Source organism: Leuresthes tenuis, unplaced genomic scaffold (genome assembly GCF_036924035.1).
Source record: "Leuresthes tenuis unplaced genomic scaffold, fLeuTen1.0.hap1 SCAF_11, whole genome shotgun sequence".
NCBI lineage: Eukaryota > Metazoa > Chordata > Actinopteri > Atheriniformes > Atherinopsidae > Leuresthes > Leuresthes tenuis.
In genome coordinates, this window is record NW_027325365.1 from 5,685,303 (window position 1) to 5,702,411 (window position 17,109).

At 39.8% G+C, this 17,109-nt stretch overlaps 1 protein-coding gene across 3 annotated transcripts; it reads left to right on the forward strand.

Annotated features, from left to right (window-relative positions):
* Positions 1 to 4,333: 4,333 nt before the first annotated feature.
* On the forward strand, positions 4,334 to 15,701 carry tlx2 (T cell leukemia homeobox 2). Of its 3 annotated transcripts, XM_072395198.1 has the most exons (5): positions 4,334 to 5,508; positions 11,402 to 11,614; positions 12,038 to 12,275; positions 14,672 to 14,852; positions 15,320 to 15,701. In XM_072395198.1, exons 1-5 carry the CDS (start codon positions 5,001 to 5,003, stop codon positions 15,329 to 15,331), a joined length of 1,152 nt encoding a protein of 383 aa, XP_072251299.1. In that variant the 5' UTR covers positions 4,334 to 5,000; the 3' UTR covers positions 15,332 to 15,701. The 3 variants fall into 3 exon arrangements, with proteins under 3 accessions (XP_072251299.1, XP_072251298.1, XP_072251300.1); XM_072395197.1 differs by lacking the exon at positions 15,320 to 15,701 and having other exon boundaries at positions 14,672 to 15,313; XM_072395199.1 differs by lacking the exons at positions 11,402 to 11,614; positions 15,320 to 15,701 and having other exon boundaries at positions 14,672 to 15,313.
* Positions 15,702 to 17,109: the final 1,408 nt, after the last annotated feature.

Below are 17,109 nucleotides of genomic sequence, written 5' to 3' on the forward strand. Positions count from 1 at the left end.
AAATCCATCAATAAATGGTTCCTGAACTATCGGTGAATAATTCTAAGAAGATAATTCTCTGACATGAAAGCTACATCAAGACTAACATAAGTCATACTAATGGACTTAAAATAGCACCTTATTTCTATCTAAGCCATTTCTGCCCTCATTATTTTCCTTATAGAAGCATCTTGAAGAACGAATTGTGGAAAAGGCACCAATAAAAATGAGACTTCACACATATAATGACACAAAAGAAAAGCTAACAATGATAACAGCAGCAGCTACAACAGTATCAAGCTCAATCAGATTGAAAGGATTAGAACTTCATGTTCTACACTGCTGTGCAGTTTATAGAGGGATTAATGGGCTATGTTGTTTGAGTATCCTCACATGTTACAGAAAATGACAAAAATACAGAACTTCTCAGTTTTTTTCTTTGATTCTTTCCCGTTACATTCTGTTCTGTTATAACAGTCATATTTTCCATCTGTGTATCTGTTTTCTTTATGATATGATTGAAACACAAGAACGGTGCTATATAAATATAGAAACCAATCTAGATTGATATGCCTGTTCAAATGTCTTTTTACTTTAATGCTCTAAACTAATAAAGAGAGACTGATTGACTTTTGCTTTCAAAAGCATTGAGCCGCTGCCGTCTGTGTCCAATCTGATTCTGATGGCACTGTGCATACTGAGAGCACAACTGAAGGCCACATAGAAATGAATAATACTGATAGTAGCAGTGTAATATATTTGGGTAGGCCCAGGAGGAGGTCTATACAGTCATTTTCAGTAGAAAACGATGAACCCCTCCCGATACCAGAGCCAAGCTTCTATTGGTTCGTACACGCGTAACTTCGCCCTTGTGCTTCTTATATTCCCCGTTCATTTTAATTTGGTGTGCAGCCCCCCCACCCCAAATGAAAGCTAAATCGGCCGGTAGGTCACTAATATATCGGGGAGGCAACTGTGACAAATTCCTTTTGTCTCCGCTTTGCTGGTACTTTATTACCCAGGCGAGCAGCATCGCCTGGAGATAACGATTCATCACGCACAGCCGGCAACCATAGACAACGCCTTTGGGCAAAGTCAGCGAGGGGCTCTCTTATTGAGAGCGTGCGTGTGAGTGTGTCAGTGCATGGGTGTGCGCGTGAGGCGAGGGAGGCTATACCTTCAATGGTTATGGGACTTTATTGCATTAGTAAAATTGCTGATTGCAATCCTGCACAACATCACGTTGCGTTTGCATTTAAAACCTATAGACAAACTGGCCTGTTTCATATCTCTTTATAACTGCAAACAGTGATCAATCAGGGGCCCTTATTAAAAAATACTATAATGTACCCCCCCTATGGATTATTAAATGAACTTTTAATGATCATTTAGGGGTAACTGGGTCGGTCATTGCAGCAGCTGAACGGACGATATATAAGAGGAGAAAAAAATATACTTTTATAGGCATTTAGAGCAAGGGAGCTTAGGCAATTCATACAGTGTGTCATTATGGTGAGGCAGTGATTGCTGTTGCAGTTTATGCAGGCATGTGTACCTAAGTGGTGTATAACGTATATAACGTATATTTAGTCTGTATATGCTGCTAAATTATTTTTGGGGTTCCTGCTCGGTCAAAGGAAAGAAAATCATTCAAACACAAATAAGAGTTTGAAATTAATTCCACTCAAAACAGCAGATCAATGTAATTCAATCAAATATGTTCACATAACAACAAGTTACACAATCCATCATTAAGAGTCCCAAACTGCACATTAGAAATGAGATAACTTTTATAAACCCCTTTGATTCCCCGGTGCTTCATTCCAACAGCAGACTCGGGAGCTAATCACGACAAACAGCCTGAACTGTTGAGAATAATGAAAAGAGACACTTGGTGTCTTGTTGAGTAAGATCGGGTTGTCAGGCTCAATAAAGACATCTTAGATATTGCTCCTGATGATCAGAGGTGTACAGTTTTACAACTCTGTTCAACATGCAAGCATTTATAACCATATGATACTCATTTAAGATTTTCCCTGTAGAACTGGAATTTAAGGATTTTTCGATTCGTATTTTAAATTGTTTCCAAAAAGACCCTTCAAGAAAATTCAGTGTGCAGTGATTTTGATTAATTTCTCAAATTTGGAATACTTTGTTATTTTAGAACGGGCTATGTATAATAGTGATAATACGCCTTCACATAAGTGATATATAACACTCCAAAGAGAACCGAGAATGGGGTTCCTATGCCATAAGCTTGACCTTCACTTCGACTGTGCAAATTTATTGGTTCTCTGATATATATATATAAATATATATATAAAGGTTGAGAATCCTTTGTTTTAAAATCGTGACAGGTTTACACTCCAAATGAACACGTAAGTCTGAAAGGTTTCCCACCATAAGGCTGGCAACAGTGTGAAATTATATATTTATTTAGTGACACACTTTCAGTCAGTTTCATTGTATGCCTTTTCATAGCCAAGTGTAACAGCAGCGGTGCCGTGTACAAACCGTTGATTGTTTTGCATGGAGAGTTATGGACAAAAAAAACTACAGATGAATAAAAATAGATCAAACTCGTTGCAGTTGACTTGCGGACAGGGAGAGATGTGTTACCCCAAAGAGGCCTTCCAACATTATTTTCCGCCTTCCTGCCCATAGATCCTCCCGGTTTTGCATAAACGGCCAATTACCTTGTCAGTAAGCTGATCTGAGGCTCAGTGCATCCTCTCGTCCCTATTCATTTCACCGTAACGCGCAAATATAAACAGGCCTAATAGCAGCTCCACTCGCGCTGTTCTCGTCCCCGCGCCGTTATTGATATGGCCTTGAATTCTCACAATTGATTTTTATGCTTCCCTCTAGCCACCTTGTGCAGTTGAGAGATATCTTTATTCGCACGGAAAGTGAAATAAGTGCGTAATAAAACGGTGATATATTAAATTCGTTTTTCCCCGTGTCGCGCTTTTATTATAAGCCATTTTTCATTTTTATTGAATTGAGACCTGGCGATCCACGTCGTCGCTTCGGGCGAAGAAAGGTTAAATAATTTGTGCAAATCAGCAGCTCCGCTTTTCACATCTGGCTTCGTGAGTCCAGCTGTTATTTATTTGTTTAATTTTCTATCTATCTATCTATCTATCTATCTATCTATCTATCTATCTATCTATCTATCTATCTATCTATCTATCTATCTATCTATCTATCTATCTATCTATCTATCTATCTATCTATCTATCTATCTATCTATCTATCTATCTATCTATCTATCTATCTATCTATCTATCTATCTATCTATCTATCTATCTATCTAATACGTTGTCTTGCACGCGCAGACTAAATCTGGCTCACCACTGGGTTTACATTTCATTACTTTGTGATAATGTACGCTGAAATGGGCCTATCAGTGCCTTTTAACCAGGCCTGTACTCTGCACACTTCCCGTCAATATCGGCGGATTTATGGCTTCATTGTCCGTCAAAGCGCAACAGATCATTGTTTCAGCCCGCCTCACACGCATCAATCTGCTCACTGTTTGTTGTATCCTGCCTTTGAACATCACCAGGCTCATTCATGTTTTTGCCATTTTGTCTCATCCTCGACGAGAGTTCACTGACCTGAATGTGGATGGTCAACTCTTTGGGTCTATAGTGGAATAAACTGTTTAATTCAACATACACAAGCACAGAAACGTCTCATGCTTAATTGTTTTCACGATGGTTCTCACCTGCCGTTACGTTCTGTCTGTATCAAATCTGGCCCGACAGCAGATGCTCTCTCGGATGTTCAAACCCAGGAGTTAAAGAAGGTTCCCCGGAGCCTTCAGCTTTGGACAATAAGACAAAACTACAAAAATGAACAGGTAATTAACTATAAAGAGTTAAAAGCGAAACAATATGGATAGCTACACAAAATCAAACGCAGTTTGATCTGTTTTTGGTTATTCTTGAAGATACAACTTTATGAAAAGATCTTTTTTTATTACCGCTTTGATAAAATCTGTTAAAGAAAACACAACCTGTGTCATTTTGAAACTACATAACATATATGAAATCTGAATTTGAAAAATGACATGTTCTACATCAAACATTCTTTACGACTTGACATTTCTGCAGAATCTGTATGTCGTAGGGGAACTGAAAGGCTGTTGAACGCCACTTGACTGTGGCCCGGGCCTTAATAAAATGCCCCAAACCTCCACTTTAATACAAGAAAAGCTGCAGAAATATAGAACGCTGCGGCCTCTTTAAGACATCCGAGCAAAACAACTGTCCTAGCTTGGAGGAGGGAGGAGGGGGAGGGAGAGGGAGAGAGTGAGAGACGGGAGGGAGGTGTTTGGCTGGAGGACCGAATGGCAGCTTTTACGCAGAGGGCTGTCTCACCTGCTGAAACGCACTTCACCATTCAGCACAACAGAGCCCTCTTTCGCGCTCACCTCCAATTAATATCCACGCCTGCGAGGTCAGCGTTTCCTTCTCGCTTCCTCGGGTTTGTTCCGTTTTTCTCCTTCTTCGTTTTGATACGACGAGCTTGGTTATCTTGCCATGTCCCCAGCGTATGGATTGTCTCTGCCAGAGTAGGCGAACAAAGCGCATCAAGTCTCTCCAGAGAGCTGCCTTCTCTCGAAATCACGGATTTTTGTCTGTAAGTAGGCTTCTCAGGATAACCATTTGGCATCGCCGGCTGCTTTTCTTGTTGATAGACTGTCTTGTGACTAATTCACTGGGATAGGACGCTTTATTAAAGATGGATAGGCTACGCTTTTTGTTAGCCCGGCGGATAGGCATTTAATTTAGGAAACATCCGATCCCACGGCTGGACAAAAATAATGGCACGGTTTTGGATAGTGCTGGACACGTTATTAGTTTCCTGGGAGTAGACTGTCGATGCTTGAAAGCAACAAAACAGCCCCTTACTGCAGCATACAAACAAACATTTGATTTCCTTTCACGTAAATCACTATATGACGAAAATACACCTCTACACTTTTAAGATCTAGTGAAACATCTTCGAAAAAAATGGAGCACACTGGGATCGAGGAGGTGAACCAGACGCACCAGCAGCAGCATGAACCCATCAGCTTCGGAATCGACCAGATCCTTAACAGCTCGGACCAGTCCAGTGGTTGCATGCTGCCTAACCGGACCGGCGACCCGGATTACGCGTTGGCCTCCAATGTCTATAGCAACGGCTACAACAGCGTCTACAACCCGGCCTGCTCCATGGCGGCAGCGGCGGGGTTGGCCGGCTCCTATAATGTCAACATGAACATGAACGTTAGCATGAACATGAACGTTAATGTGAACTCTGGAGGCGCAGGCGGTGTGATTCGGGTGCCGGCGCACAGACCCCTGCCACCGCCACCACCGCCTGGGGCTGCTGCGCCTCACCCTCCCCCTTCCACACATCCGCCGGGTATTGGACCCGGCATCCCCTCGGTGCCCGGGATGGGGATGGGAAATGCAGCAAACTTCACCTTTCCGTGGATGGAGAGCAGTAGGAGGTTTGCCAAGGACAGACTAACAGGTAAAACAGACCTGAAGTTTAATGTTTCCCATTGCTTTATAGCAGAGTTAGAGTTGGTGCACGCATCTCTGAGCAATCCTCTGTGCTTTCACGTGCATTTCCCACCACACTGCATTCAGATGAAAATAGATCACATATGGCATTTTTTGTTGTGTGGATAAATTGTAAAATTCGTGTACATAACTGGTTCTGTACGGTGACGAGTGCATGCCGAGCGGGGCCCAACAGATCAACAAAATGGAGCTGATGTTTTAATCTAGATTGTAATTCATAACGAATCATAGATGCGCACACAGAGTTGCTTTTATTATGCTGGAAGGGCAGCCTGATGAACGAGTAGAGAAATTGACACAGACATGCTGATGAATCAGTATTGGACCATCACTCTCCATTTACAGCATATGACGGATAACAACGTTTCCCGGTTTTTCATGAGGATGAATGACTTTTTTTTCCTTCTATGAACCAATTGAGAAAGCAGGAAGACGAGTCATAGTAATACCATATGAGAGGTAAAATTCTATATAAGTAAGGCTATCATAATAATAATTACTATTATTATTATTTTATTATGCTGTTTTTAAATAGTCTGGCATTGCTAAATCAAATTGATCCAATTAATCTGTATAATTAAATCTGTGAATGAAAGACTTCAGCCTTATTCCCTCCAATTTGTAGACGAGAAAATCTTTTTTATTCTAAATATAGTTTATATTGATTTGCTTGAATTAGGGCTGGCATTTGAAATTTTATGGCGCATAAATACGACAGATAATAAATATTTATTTCCTTTCTTATAAAAAATAGAGAAATTAAACGTTTTTCCGTCTGAAAAGCAATAAAACAATGTTACGTTTCTTTTTCTTTTTTTTCCCTTTCCTTTTTCTTTTCTTATTCTCTATATTTCTCATTATCGCACCCAGTTTATTTCTCAGTTAGTGACCTGCACACAGCCCCATGCTCTCAGTCCTCAAAGCATTATTTGCTTTCTGGTTCGAGACTTTTGTTTTAATTTTTTAATTTCGTGTCATAAAAGATATAAACAATGAGAAAAATAACCGAGTTCTTTGAGTTGTTTGTTTATTATTATTATTATTGGATAAAACGCGTTGCAGCTTATTTTGATTTTTAGTTGGGGTGGTTTCATTAGTATTTTTCTCATGACGTCATCGCAAGCCAGATGAAAATGAAGAGCATCAAGGAATTGCACGCGCTTACCCCTCCTTTCAAGGCATTAAATATTCATATTTCAGTTCTTTCAATCAGATTAATTATTAAAAACTGGGGGACGATATGTCATCTGCAAAAAGATACGGTGTAAATAGGCTTATCAATTTTACTCATAGTCACCGAGGGCCCCTCGTTTAATTTCTCTCAGCTTTGTGTCGCTGTAATTATTTCGCAGCCTATTTCTTTGCTCTGTATTGATCAGCTAAAGATCTGCAACAACAGCAGCGACATGACGGCCAAACGCACATGCTCTGTCTCTCTTTCACACACACAATCCAGATTTAGCCTGCTATGTTTCCTATAGAGGGCCGTAAATCAAGCAGACTATCATCTATCCTCATGGCAGAGCAGCAATTTGAATGTTTCTCCCAGTTTCTTGTTTTTCTCCTCGCCTTCCAAGATGAAACCGGAGGAGGGAAACACGGTCCAGTGCAGCTTTAAGCAGTTAAACATGCTGCCAAAGGCTTCCAGATATTCCGTTCATGGGAGTTTTGCTTAGGGATGTAAAAAGAAACCAGTTAAACGGAACAATTGCTTCTCGTTTTTCACGTTATATGGCAGAAATTGACGACCATACATCATGGTAGCCAACGCAGACTCAGACAGCGGCTAAAGATAGGTTTAGTCTGTTACTGGCTTCAGTTATTCATCTGCAAAAATCTGACTCGTATAGCCTCCATCTGGTTGGTGCAAAGGGGTAAAATAAATAATTTAGCTCTTCTTAGTATTGTTTTATCCCACATTTCACCACAGTGTATATATGTTTCCATCATCATCATTAATATTACAACTTCTGGCCAGGTTATTAATTGTAGCACATTATTTTGGATTTCTTTCCTGCACTAAAAAATGTGGCTTCTTTTTACGTGACTTTACGATTTACTTTCAGTTTAATTCCGTTTTTATTATCTTTATCTTGAGAGGTTTTTTAATCGTGTTTACGGCTTGTTTTAATAGCATAAGAAATATGATCAGACGAAAGCATCTCAGCTGCAGCTGTTGTGCAAATGCAAGCTTTTAAGCTGTTTAATAACCAGCCGTAAACAATATAAAGCTTACAAAGGTTTTAAAAAAGTCCCCAGCATCACACGAGATGCAAAGTCAAATGTGAACTGAATTTATTAGTAGATACGAGTGATAACACACCTAATCCAATTAATAAACCAACCCTGTGATCAACTATACCACCACCAACACGACAAAATGCTGCTGATAATAACACTAATGCTGATTATAATTATACAGTAACACTAATGACAGAAGATAATGCAGGTCGTTCGTACATTTAGACAATAAACAGGCTCATAATACAGCATGAACAGCTCTATAATCCACCTAACACCAATAAAAAACATAATTAAACTCCTTTTCCCTCCAGTAAATCTGTCTTGGTCTCACTGACAGAAAGGCAGAAAAATGTGCTTGAACTCGTCGCTGCCCTTCTGTTTCTCGATGTGGCAGAAAACAGAGTATTTCCTTTTGTCCCGTATAGTGTAATAAATAGCAATGTATGTTCACGTTATATTTCAATATCCCCTTTAGAATCCTTCACGGGTATATTTATTAGATTGCTACAAAGGTAATATCCGCTGTGGGGAAGGGAGGCGCTGTCACCGAGAAGTGTTATTAAGTATAAGTGGTTTTATTATGGGAAATATATTCTCAACGGTGGCATTTTATCTTTCGATAATGCTTATGCTAAATTGCGTTACCCAGGCAGCAGATTTAGTATTTTCAGCCGTTTCCTTTTTCATTTTGACGAAGGAGAAGTAAAGGCCTGCTTATTTTTGTTGTGTTTTTTTCCCTCTTGCATTTCCGTGTCATGGGAAGATTTAGTTTTTTTTTGTCTATAAATAAATGAACTGAAGTGTGAACAGGGTGTACCCGAGATGTGTGACTGTTCACAGATTTCACACAGGCTCTTCACAGTCTGTTTAAACGTTGCTCATGAAAGCAGTAAATGATTACAAAATAACTACAGACAGTTGATGTCATGTCTGATGATTAAATGTAAGGGAAAGTTTATCAGTAACTGTTTTCATCTCGAACTGTTTTCTTTAATTTTCTTTTCTAGCCACACCTTACTGGCATTATTTTTTATGTATGAGTTTTTACAACAACATCATTACCCTTTCAGTGCAGTGTCTTTATCATCCAGCCCCTCCGCATCCTTCTGAACATTGTTTATGACAAGGCAATTATCAAAGAAACAAAATGAAAAATAAGAAGAATATCATGATTCATACAGGCAACAAATGAATTTTGTAGCAGCTGTAACATATTTCCATTTCTGGCTGAGAAGGTTTTAATTGTTTGAATTTCCTTTGACCTGTTTCATCTACAGTGTACAGTTCACACTCTCAGCAGTTATTACAGGCCTTGAAAAGATATCACTGGAAGAGTTAATTTATAAAGTACATTTTTACTTTTTTCAATAGATTTTTTTTGTTGTCTTTTTGATGGGATCAGTAATATATCCATTTATCTATCTTAGTCTCTCAGGTTTTACACCTCATGTCAAACTTATGCTGCATCCATAGAACCAATGTATTGTATATCTATCAGCATTTTGGGCTCTGTAAGGCAATACTCTGCTGCAGTTGGCATCTCCAAAAGATCCTGCTGCATGTTGGGTTGCCTCTGAACGTGCCTGTATGTGCCTGGCCCATTAGTTAGCCCACAGATGGCCCGAAATAGCCATCTAATGCAGTATTATTTAGCCAGACCTGCTGCTGGGAGCAACAACAGGCCTGCATGCTCTCCCCCTGTGACCCGTAGGGCTCCACGTTGATTTAGGCAATGATACGACCGCCCAAAAATGACCATTCAGTTGTTACAGAGGCATCGTGGAATGATCATCGTTAGAAGCTGCTGGAGTTATGAAGTACAATAAGTTCACTATGAGTCAGTATTAAAGGCCAAAGAGGTGTTACAGTCCACCTATAGTAATATTCTAGAGATAACACAGGGTTTTGTCATTATAAAGTCACAACTAAATACCACAGATGCCTGTCTAAGTCTCAAAAGGAAAATAAGAGGGCTACAATTACCATTTTATTATTATTGAGCATCTAAGCAACGCATTACATGAAGTTGTATTATAGTGTTAGATGAATATTACCTTAGGAGATTAGCATTAAGAGAAGATAAAACAGAGAGGTCATGGCTACAATAAATCCACAGTAAAAAGCCAATAAACTTAGCAGGTTTTCATGTCCGACATTAAATCTGTGTTGCTAATTTACACAAAGCTGATGTAAACTTTCTGTGACCTACTGTAACAGCACAATCTAGCTACTTATCTTTACTTTACAAATCATCTGCTCGTGTGCGCTTCAATTTGCCACTCGTGTTCAAGACCATCAGGGGACACTGGCAAGCTCCCTGGAAATGTCTGCCGAGCACATAATAGCTTCATGTTCCATTTTCCATCCAAATTGCCAACGCGTGAGTAGCAAATGAATTTTCAGGTCGCTGAAACTCTGAGAGCAGCAGCAGCGGCAGCACGTAACCCCGAGGGTACATCCATGCAGATGTTTTCATATTTATTTCGGCTCCTGGTGATTTTTCTGACAAAACAAAAACAGATAAACACCCTGTAAGACAGCAGGCAAAACAGCTTGCTGGAGAGGAATAACACAAAGATACAGAGGAACACATTTTTTAAGCTCTTGATCTCCATTCAGCTTCTAAATAAGAGCGTGGCTGGGGGAGTGGATCCATGGCCAACGATCTCATTACATTTATTGATCTTCTGTTTACCCATTGCTGACAAAATAGACAGAATTCATAGATATTTTATGATGCAGAGGATAAGTTGTTATTAATACCCAGCTCGTGAAAGTGAACCACCAGGACCTGAGGCACAGAAAGAAGGAACACCCTTAACATTCACTCATGCTGTGACAATGTGTAATTTATAATTTATAAAAGGCACAAAAACAAAGGAAATGAAAAGGCAAAGCCCCAATGGCATTATTTTCCTGTTTTTGTTTTATAATGAATGCATACTTATTGCACATTAGTCTTCCATTTGATCTAGATTGCCATTGAAAACGAGAAACATCTTCTTCAGATACTTTATACATAATATGGAGATTTACAGCTTAATCAGATGAGAAAAACCTCAATAATATATATATATATATGAGTATTTATCATAAAGTATTTACAATAACAACGATAACAGAATGTGTAGAATATGTTGTCAGTACTGCTGAAATTATGTTTACGTTCAAGAAGTCATGTAAGAACACTGCTGAAGCTTCAATGTCTAAATCTACAGTATTTTGTGCTAATACTTTATATATTTTGAAATTATTTCTGTAACGGGAGGATAATATCCTCCGAAGTCTCTGAACTGTATTGCAGTAGTATTTTAACGGATGGCTCTGAGTTAAACCCAACCAGTTTGTGCCTGATTTATCTATGAAACCCTGCTGGTTGTCACTTATTTTCTCTGAATGGCAGATATCTCATTTTCTAACAAAACATCCCCAAACACAAACTTAAGAGCTAGCAGTAAATGACATTAAAGTAGACTCTGTTCATCATTTAGGCCTCCTTCATATGATTAGCTGCTATGCGTTGGTGCCCGCCCGCCCGGCGGCAGCTGCTGCTGTGCTCCAGATGTGGGACCTCACTGTGTCTCCCTTTCCTTTAGGGGAGCAGGCAGAGGAGAGCCGAGCCGGGGAGGCCCCAGGGGGGCCGGAGGCCACTGGGTCCCTCTGTCCCCTCCCCAAGGGAGACATCAGCAGGGTCCCTGTCTGGAGCACTGTGGAGACATTAGCCAAATGCTATTACCCTGAGTTTGCTCACCTGCGAGACGGCAGTGGCCTTCTTGCAGACTATCCTTTTCCAAAGGGGGCTTGCCCAGGTGAGTCACCCCCCAAAACTGTATCCAAGCAATTTTTGTCACAATTGATTTTTAAGAGCCTCTTTCATGGCTTTAATATATAATGTAAAAAAGCAAAATGTTGAATCTCCAGTCTTTATATCATTTTTTAATACTATGTGCGGCTAATTTACATCAGCTCCAAGCAAATTATTACTTTGAATTATTTCTTAAGTTGATGTGCATATACTTTTTATTCCTCTCTCATGTAAAAAAAAGTATGTTGTTTTTAATGTAAAGACTGGAAATTGAAACTGTGTTTGCAACTGAGTCTCCAAACAAAGTCTTAAGAGATATGAGTTCACACCTCAGAAATAATGACGTCATTACAGTTAGAAATAGAAATAATATGTATGTTTATGAAGAGAAGAAAGTGAAATAAGTCCACTTTCTTTCCTTTGTCAGCTGCCCTCTCGCCCTTCTCCGTGACCCGTCGTATTGGCCACCCTTACCAGAACCGGACGCCACCCAAAAGAAAAAAGCCTCGCACCTCCTTCAGCCGGGTGCAGATCTGCGAACTGGAGAAACGATTTCACCGGCAGAAGTACCTGGCGTCGGCTGAGCGTGCCACTTTGGCAAAGGCCCTAAAGATGACGGATGCACAAGTTAAGACCTGGTTTCAGAACAGGCGGACAAAATGGCGGTAAGACTGCTGCAGGGTGCTCATTCACTTTGAGTGTGATTTGGTGCAGCACAGTGTTTCTCTCTTCCACATGACATACCCAACTTCTCCCATATGATCTCTTAATGCAAAAAAAAAAAGAAAAAAGACTGATGGTTTTTTCAGAGGCTATTTGGCTTTATGAGGACAGAATGCTCACTCAGTAGCAACGCTTTCTTGAGCAAAACTAACAACTCTGAATTTGTCTCTGTTTTACACTTGCTTCCAAAATGCTTATCCACGTCTTCCTTCAAATACGAGTAAAACTACCCACAGCATTCAAGAAGTTGTACAACACAACACCTATTTTGCTTAGCTTAGCTGCCGGTCGAGGCCAGTTCACTTGACCAAGCACAATTACTCCTGAGCCTCCTGAAAGGCTTTTTAGAAACCTGCTGTCCAAAGCAATACTGAAACACTCACAGGAGAAAATGACTGCCAAGTCCATATAGAGAATACACACACACACACACACACACACACACACACACACACTTCATTCTAACTGTTGTTTATAGCCATTTTGAAGTAAATGAGTAGGAAATCAAATTATGATGCCCTGCCCATTGTTAAAGGAGCAGGACACATATTTCAAAAGTATATTACAAACAACTAAATTACCGTAAGTCATTATCTTAAGGGGTTTTATGTTTAAATGACCTTAATGCTTTTTAGAATGAGTTTCATATTAGTTTCACATGGCAAACAGTTAAAAGCTATGCTTTTGTTTGCATTTTTGAATAACTTTATAGCCTTATTTATTTCAGATTAACATGTAAGAATTTGGTTTGGTCATCAAACACAAAAAAATGTGCTTTTCATTTAAAAAATCCCATCAATGACACCAAACAATACTAGTTTCCACCACAAAATTTCAATACAAATGAATTAAAATGTTAATCTGCTTCTAATAAAACTATTTGCTGACTGAACGGCACGTCACGAGTAACAGGGGAATTGGTTTAACTCGCTTTCTGATTTCCTACTTTTGCTGAGATTTATGCCGTCCCCGTGCAGTGTGCACCTGATAGCATGAGCATGAGGGATGTCTTTGCGTGACGACTACGCTAGTAACAAGAGGATGATCAAATCAACAGCCAGGGAATCAGATTATGATAATGCTGTTAACAATAATGTGTGGCTAATGGATGGAGGTTAGTGTGCATGAAAGAGTGTTTTAGAGGTGTGTTCCTGCTTGTGATTCCTGCCTGCCATTTTGATCCTGCTGCTGATTTTAATGAATTTGTTACAGGTTGTTTTATTTGTAACACCAAGATTGCTATTAAAAGTCAACTAAATTTCTCATGGTGCATTATTTTTTAACAGTGATAGAAGCTTTTCAGAACATTTCTTTACAAAAATTAGCACACATGGAGCAGAGACTACTTATTTACTACTTATGGAAACATATGTGACAAGAATTTGTCTATATGTTGTGTTTATCTCAGAAATATAGATGCTGCATAAAGTCAACGTTTCACACACATCTAAGTATGAATGTGAGTGCAATCTGGAAATGACGAGGACTTAAATACCCACGCCAGTATACACATACAGTGTTTTCCATTAGATACCTTCTTCCATTATGGGCGTACAGGACAGACAGGATGTGCGCTGTTATTGCTCTGAAAAGAAAAGAAAAACAGATGTAACGTTTCACCTTTAGGCAGGAGGTGCTCTGCATATCCTCCCTCTCCGTCTGCTGCGTTCCCTCACCGTCACCTGTCACTCATCGTGATTGGCCATCTCCTAGCCTGAAGCTAAAAGTCTGTGGCACAGGTGTTGAATAAACATTCAGGCATATCAACCATTTGGCAAAAGAGCAGGTTTTAATTGGAAACATTTGGAAACCTACAGAAAAGGCTCTTCTTGATATTACCCACTTTTTCATTTCTTCATGTTTTAACTGTCTTGCTCATGGGCTCCTTTGTCATTATTGACAACAATAATCAGAAACTAGGGAAAACGACAAAGACAATCTAATTTCTGACCAGTGTGATTGTTTTTTCTTGTTGAGTTTTTTATTTAAAGCAACATAAAGGCCCATTGCGGCTTTACTGTACTTCTGCAGGCAGTTCATTATTTTGAAATTCGACCTTTTTCTCAGTGGTTCAGTTTTCTCTGACATACAAATACGGCATGTATTTGTATTTTTTTTATCATTTTTTATCTTTAAGGCCTGAACATATTGATTAATCCTGTAAGTGGTGAGAAACTGTCTAATTTTCTTTCTACTTTTTTTTTCTTTTAGAAGTAAATCTAAATGATATTTTTTCAGTTCAGAACATCAGGTAAACATTGCTTAACGCCATTAAAAAATTCTAGTTGTCCTTAAATCCATCTCCTTTTGTTCTCGTTTTGTGTCATTTTTCATGCAGAAGACAGACTGCAGAGGAGAGAGAGGCCGAGAGGCAGCAGGCCAACCGGCTGATGCTGCAGCTTCAGCAGGAAGCTTTCCAGAAGACGTTGAGCCAGCCACTGCAGCCGGACCCCCTCTGCCTGCATAACTCCTCCCTCTACGCCCTGCAGAACCTGCAACCGTGGGCAGAAGACAATAAGGTGACCTCCGTCACCTCCGTGGCATCTGTAGTGTGAGCATGTGTGTGTGAACGTCTGTCTAGAAGAGTCAGGGAGGGAGGGAAAAGAACGTCAGTGTGAATGGACAAAAGAGAGAGGAATTTCCTCCATTTCTTCTAAAGTCTATTTCTCACATATCTGACATCGAAAAAACTGGGATATCATAGTAAAGAATGATGCTTGCTTCGAAGAAAAAAAAGATTGAATGGACACTGTGTTTCCTCACTCATTGATCGTTACCAGCAACATGGTGGGGGAGCGTGTGTAGACAGAGACAGCTATCTGTTACTGCCAAGACCAACAAAACACTATAGGTGGACTACACAGCACAGGGGCCGGACTAACAGAGCTGTTTGTCAAAATTAAGCAAGCCTACAAGTGTTATCTTAAATATCTAACGTCTGTTAAGTCATATCCTGCCTTACACCAAGTTTCCGCTTTCCCTTCAGCTGTCGGTCTAAAAGAGAAGAAGGCACATATCCCAAAGTGCCAGGAAACAAATGGACACCTCTGTACATGCCCAACTATCAAGACTGTCCCCCCCTTTGCCTCTGGATCCCTCACAAGGCGGCAGAGACTCTCTGCCAGTAAAGGCAAATAAAAGACCTCCTGTTTTTCGCTTTTGACTTTGTACAATGTAGTAAATGCATGTTTCAACCCTTTTCTGTGTGCACTTGGAAGTACCATTGAAATCAGCTGCTCTCGAGGTGGATCTCCTCCCCAACTGCAGTGTTCAAGTGGTAATGGATTGGTCCTGATCATGGATTCCTCTTTATGTTATATTCAAAAGTGTTTTATATTAAATGATATTGTGACTTTTTGAAAAGATAACCAAGCTCTCTCTTTTTCTTGCCTCGTTTTATTTTGCTGGGTTCATACATTCATTGCCTGTTTTTTAAATCTTTTTTTTCATTTGTCACTGTTATGAAAACAATGCAATAATACTTTATGATTCTGGGGAGTAGTTAACATCTTGGGATTTGGCTCTGATTACACATTAAAGTTTCAAACCACCCAAAGGTAAAATGCCACAGAACTATATCAGAAGGACAGTGCAATACCTTTCTTATCCATAAAAACTGATGACTACAGCTCCCATGTGTGAATGAGAAGCAGGTTGTTGCCAAAAAAAACAGTGAGTAACGCCCAACATGAGTAAATAAAGGTATGAAAACCGGAGCCAGCACAAACCGAAATGAGAGGATGTGCAAACAGCATAAGTTGCACATCTGTCAGGCTAATGCATGAGTTGCTGCAACCTTTTTTTCTTGATGGTTTTGTGCTATTTCATCAGGTTTCAGAGTAAAACTTTAATTGAAAATGTGTTTAGTGGCTGGAGCCAGAAACTAAAAAACACATCATACAATGTTAGCACTGCGTCTTTCCTCCAGATGACTGATCATTTGTTTCCTAACGCCAGAGTTTACGTACCATTGCAGCAGGGCTCAAACTGTCACATACTGATTTTTTCATTTATTGAATTTACTCTTGCGTGTTATTATCATGACATCCTTTGCTGCATTAGATTTTCACTCGTTCTAAACAAGCATCTGTAGTTTGATTTGCTGAAAGTTTCCCAGTATTTTAGGCCTTGCTCTCAGTCAGCTGTCACCTACAGGAAAACTCACATATGATAAATATGCTTGTTTTAGCTTAATGTCTCTTAAAAGTATGTTTTGAGCTCGGTCAACCTCGAGTTTTAAAAATATGAGCAATGCTGATGTAGATCTGAGCTAAGAATACACATGAGCTTTAACAAGAACAGCATTCTTCTTTAACAACAAACCTTCCTCTTAGCTCCCATACCCTTTTTGGCTCTCATTGTTGTCTATGAGAATTGTGGCCACCTAGACACCAGACAGTCGTAAACATTTGCTATCGCCTTTTCCAGTCTATCATGCAAGTGCTTATCATCCAAGTCATAACAAAAACGACCTATCAAGAGGCACAGTAAACATATCATTCAGGTTCCCTGCTTGTAAATGAGGCGTCGTCACCACAAACGTCACAGGAAACGGGCCTCGCTGCACCTTACCTCTTCTCTTTGACAAGGAATCGCTCATTTTCATTGAACTGTAAACATAACGTTGGCCTCCTGTTATTCTTGGCTCTGCCTGCTGCTGACAAATACCTATCACTGAAAGGAATTTCGCAAAGTTGAGGGTAAACATATTCATGTTTATGTTTGGATATGACTGGCATCTGCCTTCTTGAGCCTCCAAATCTTTGCACAGAGCAG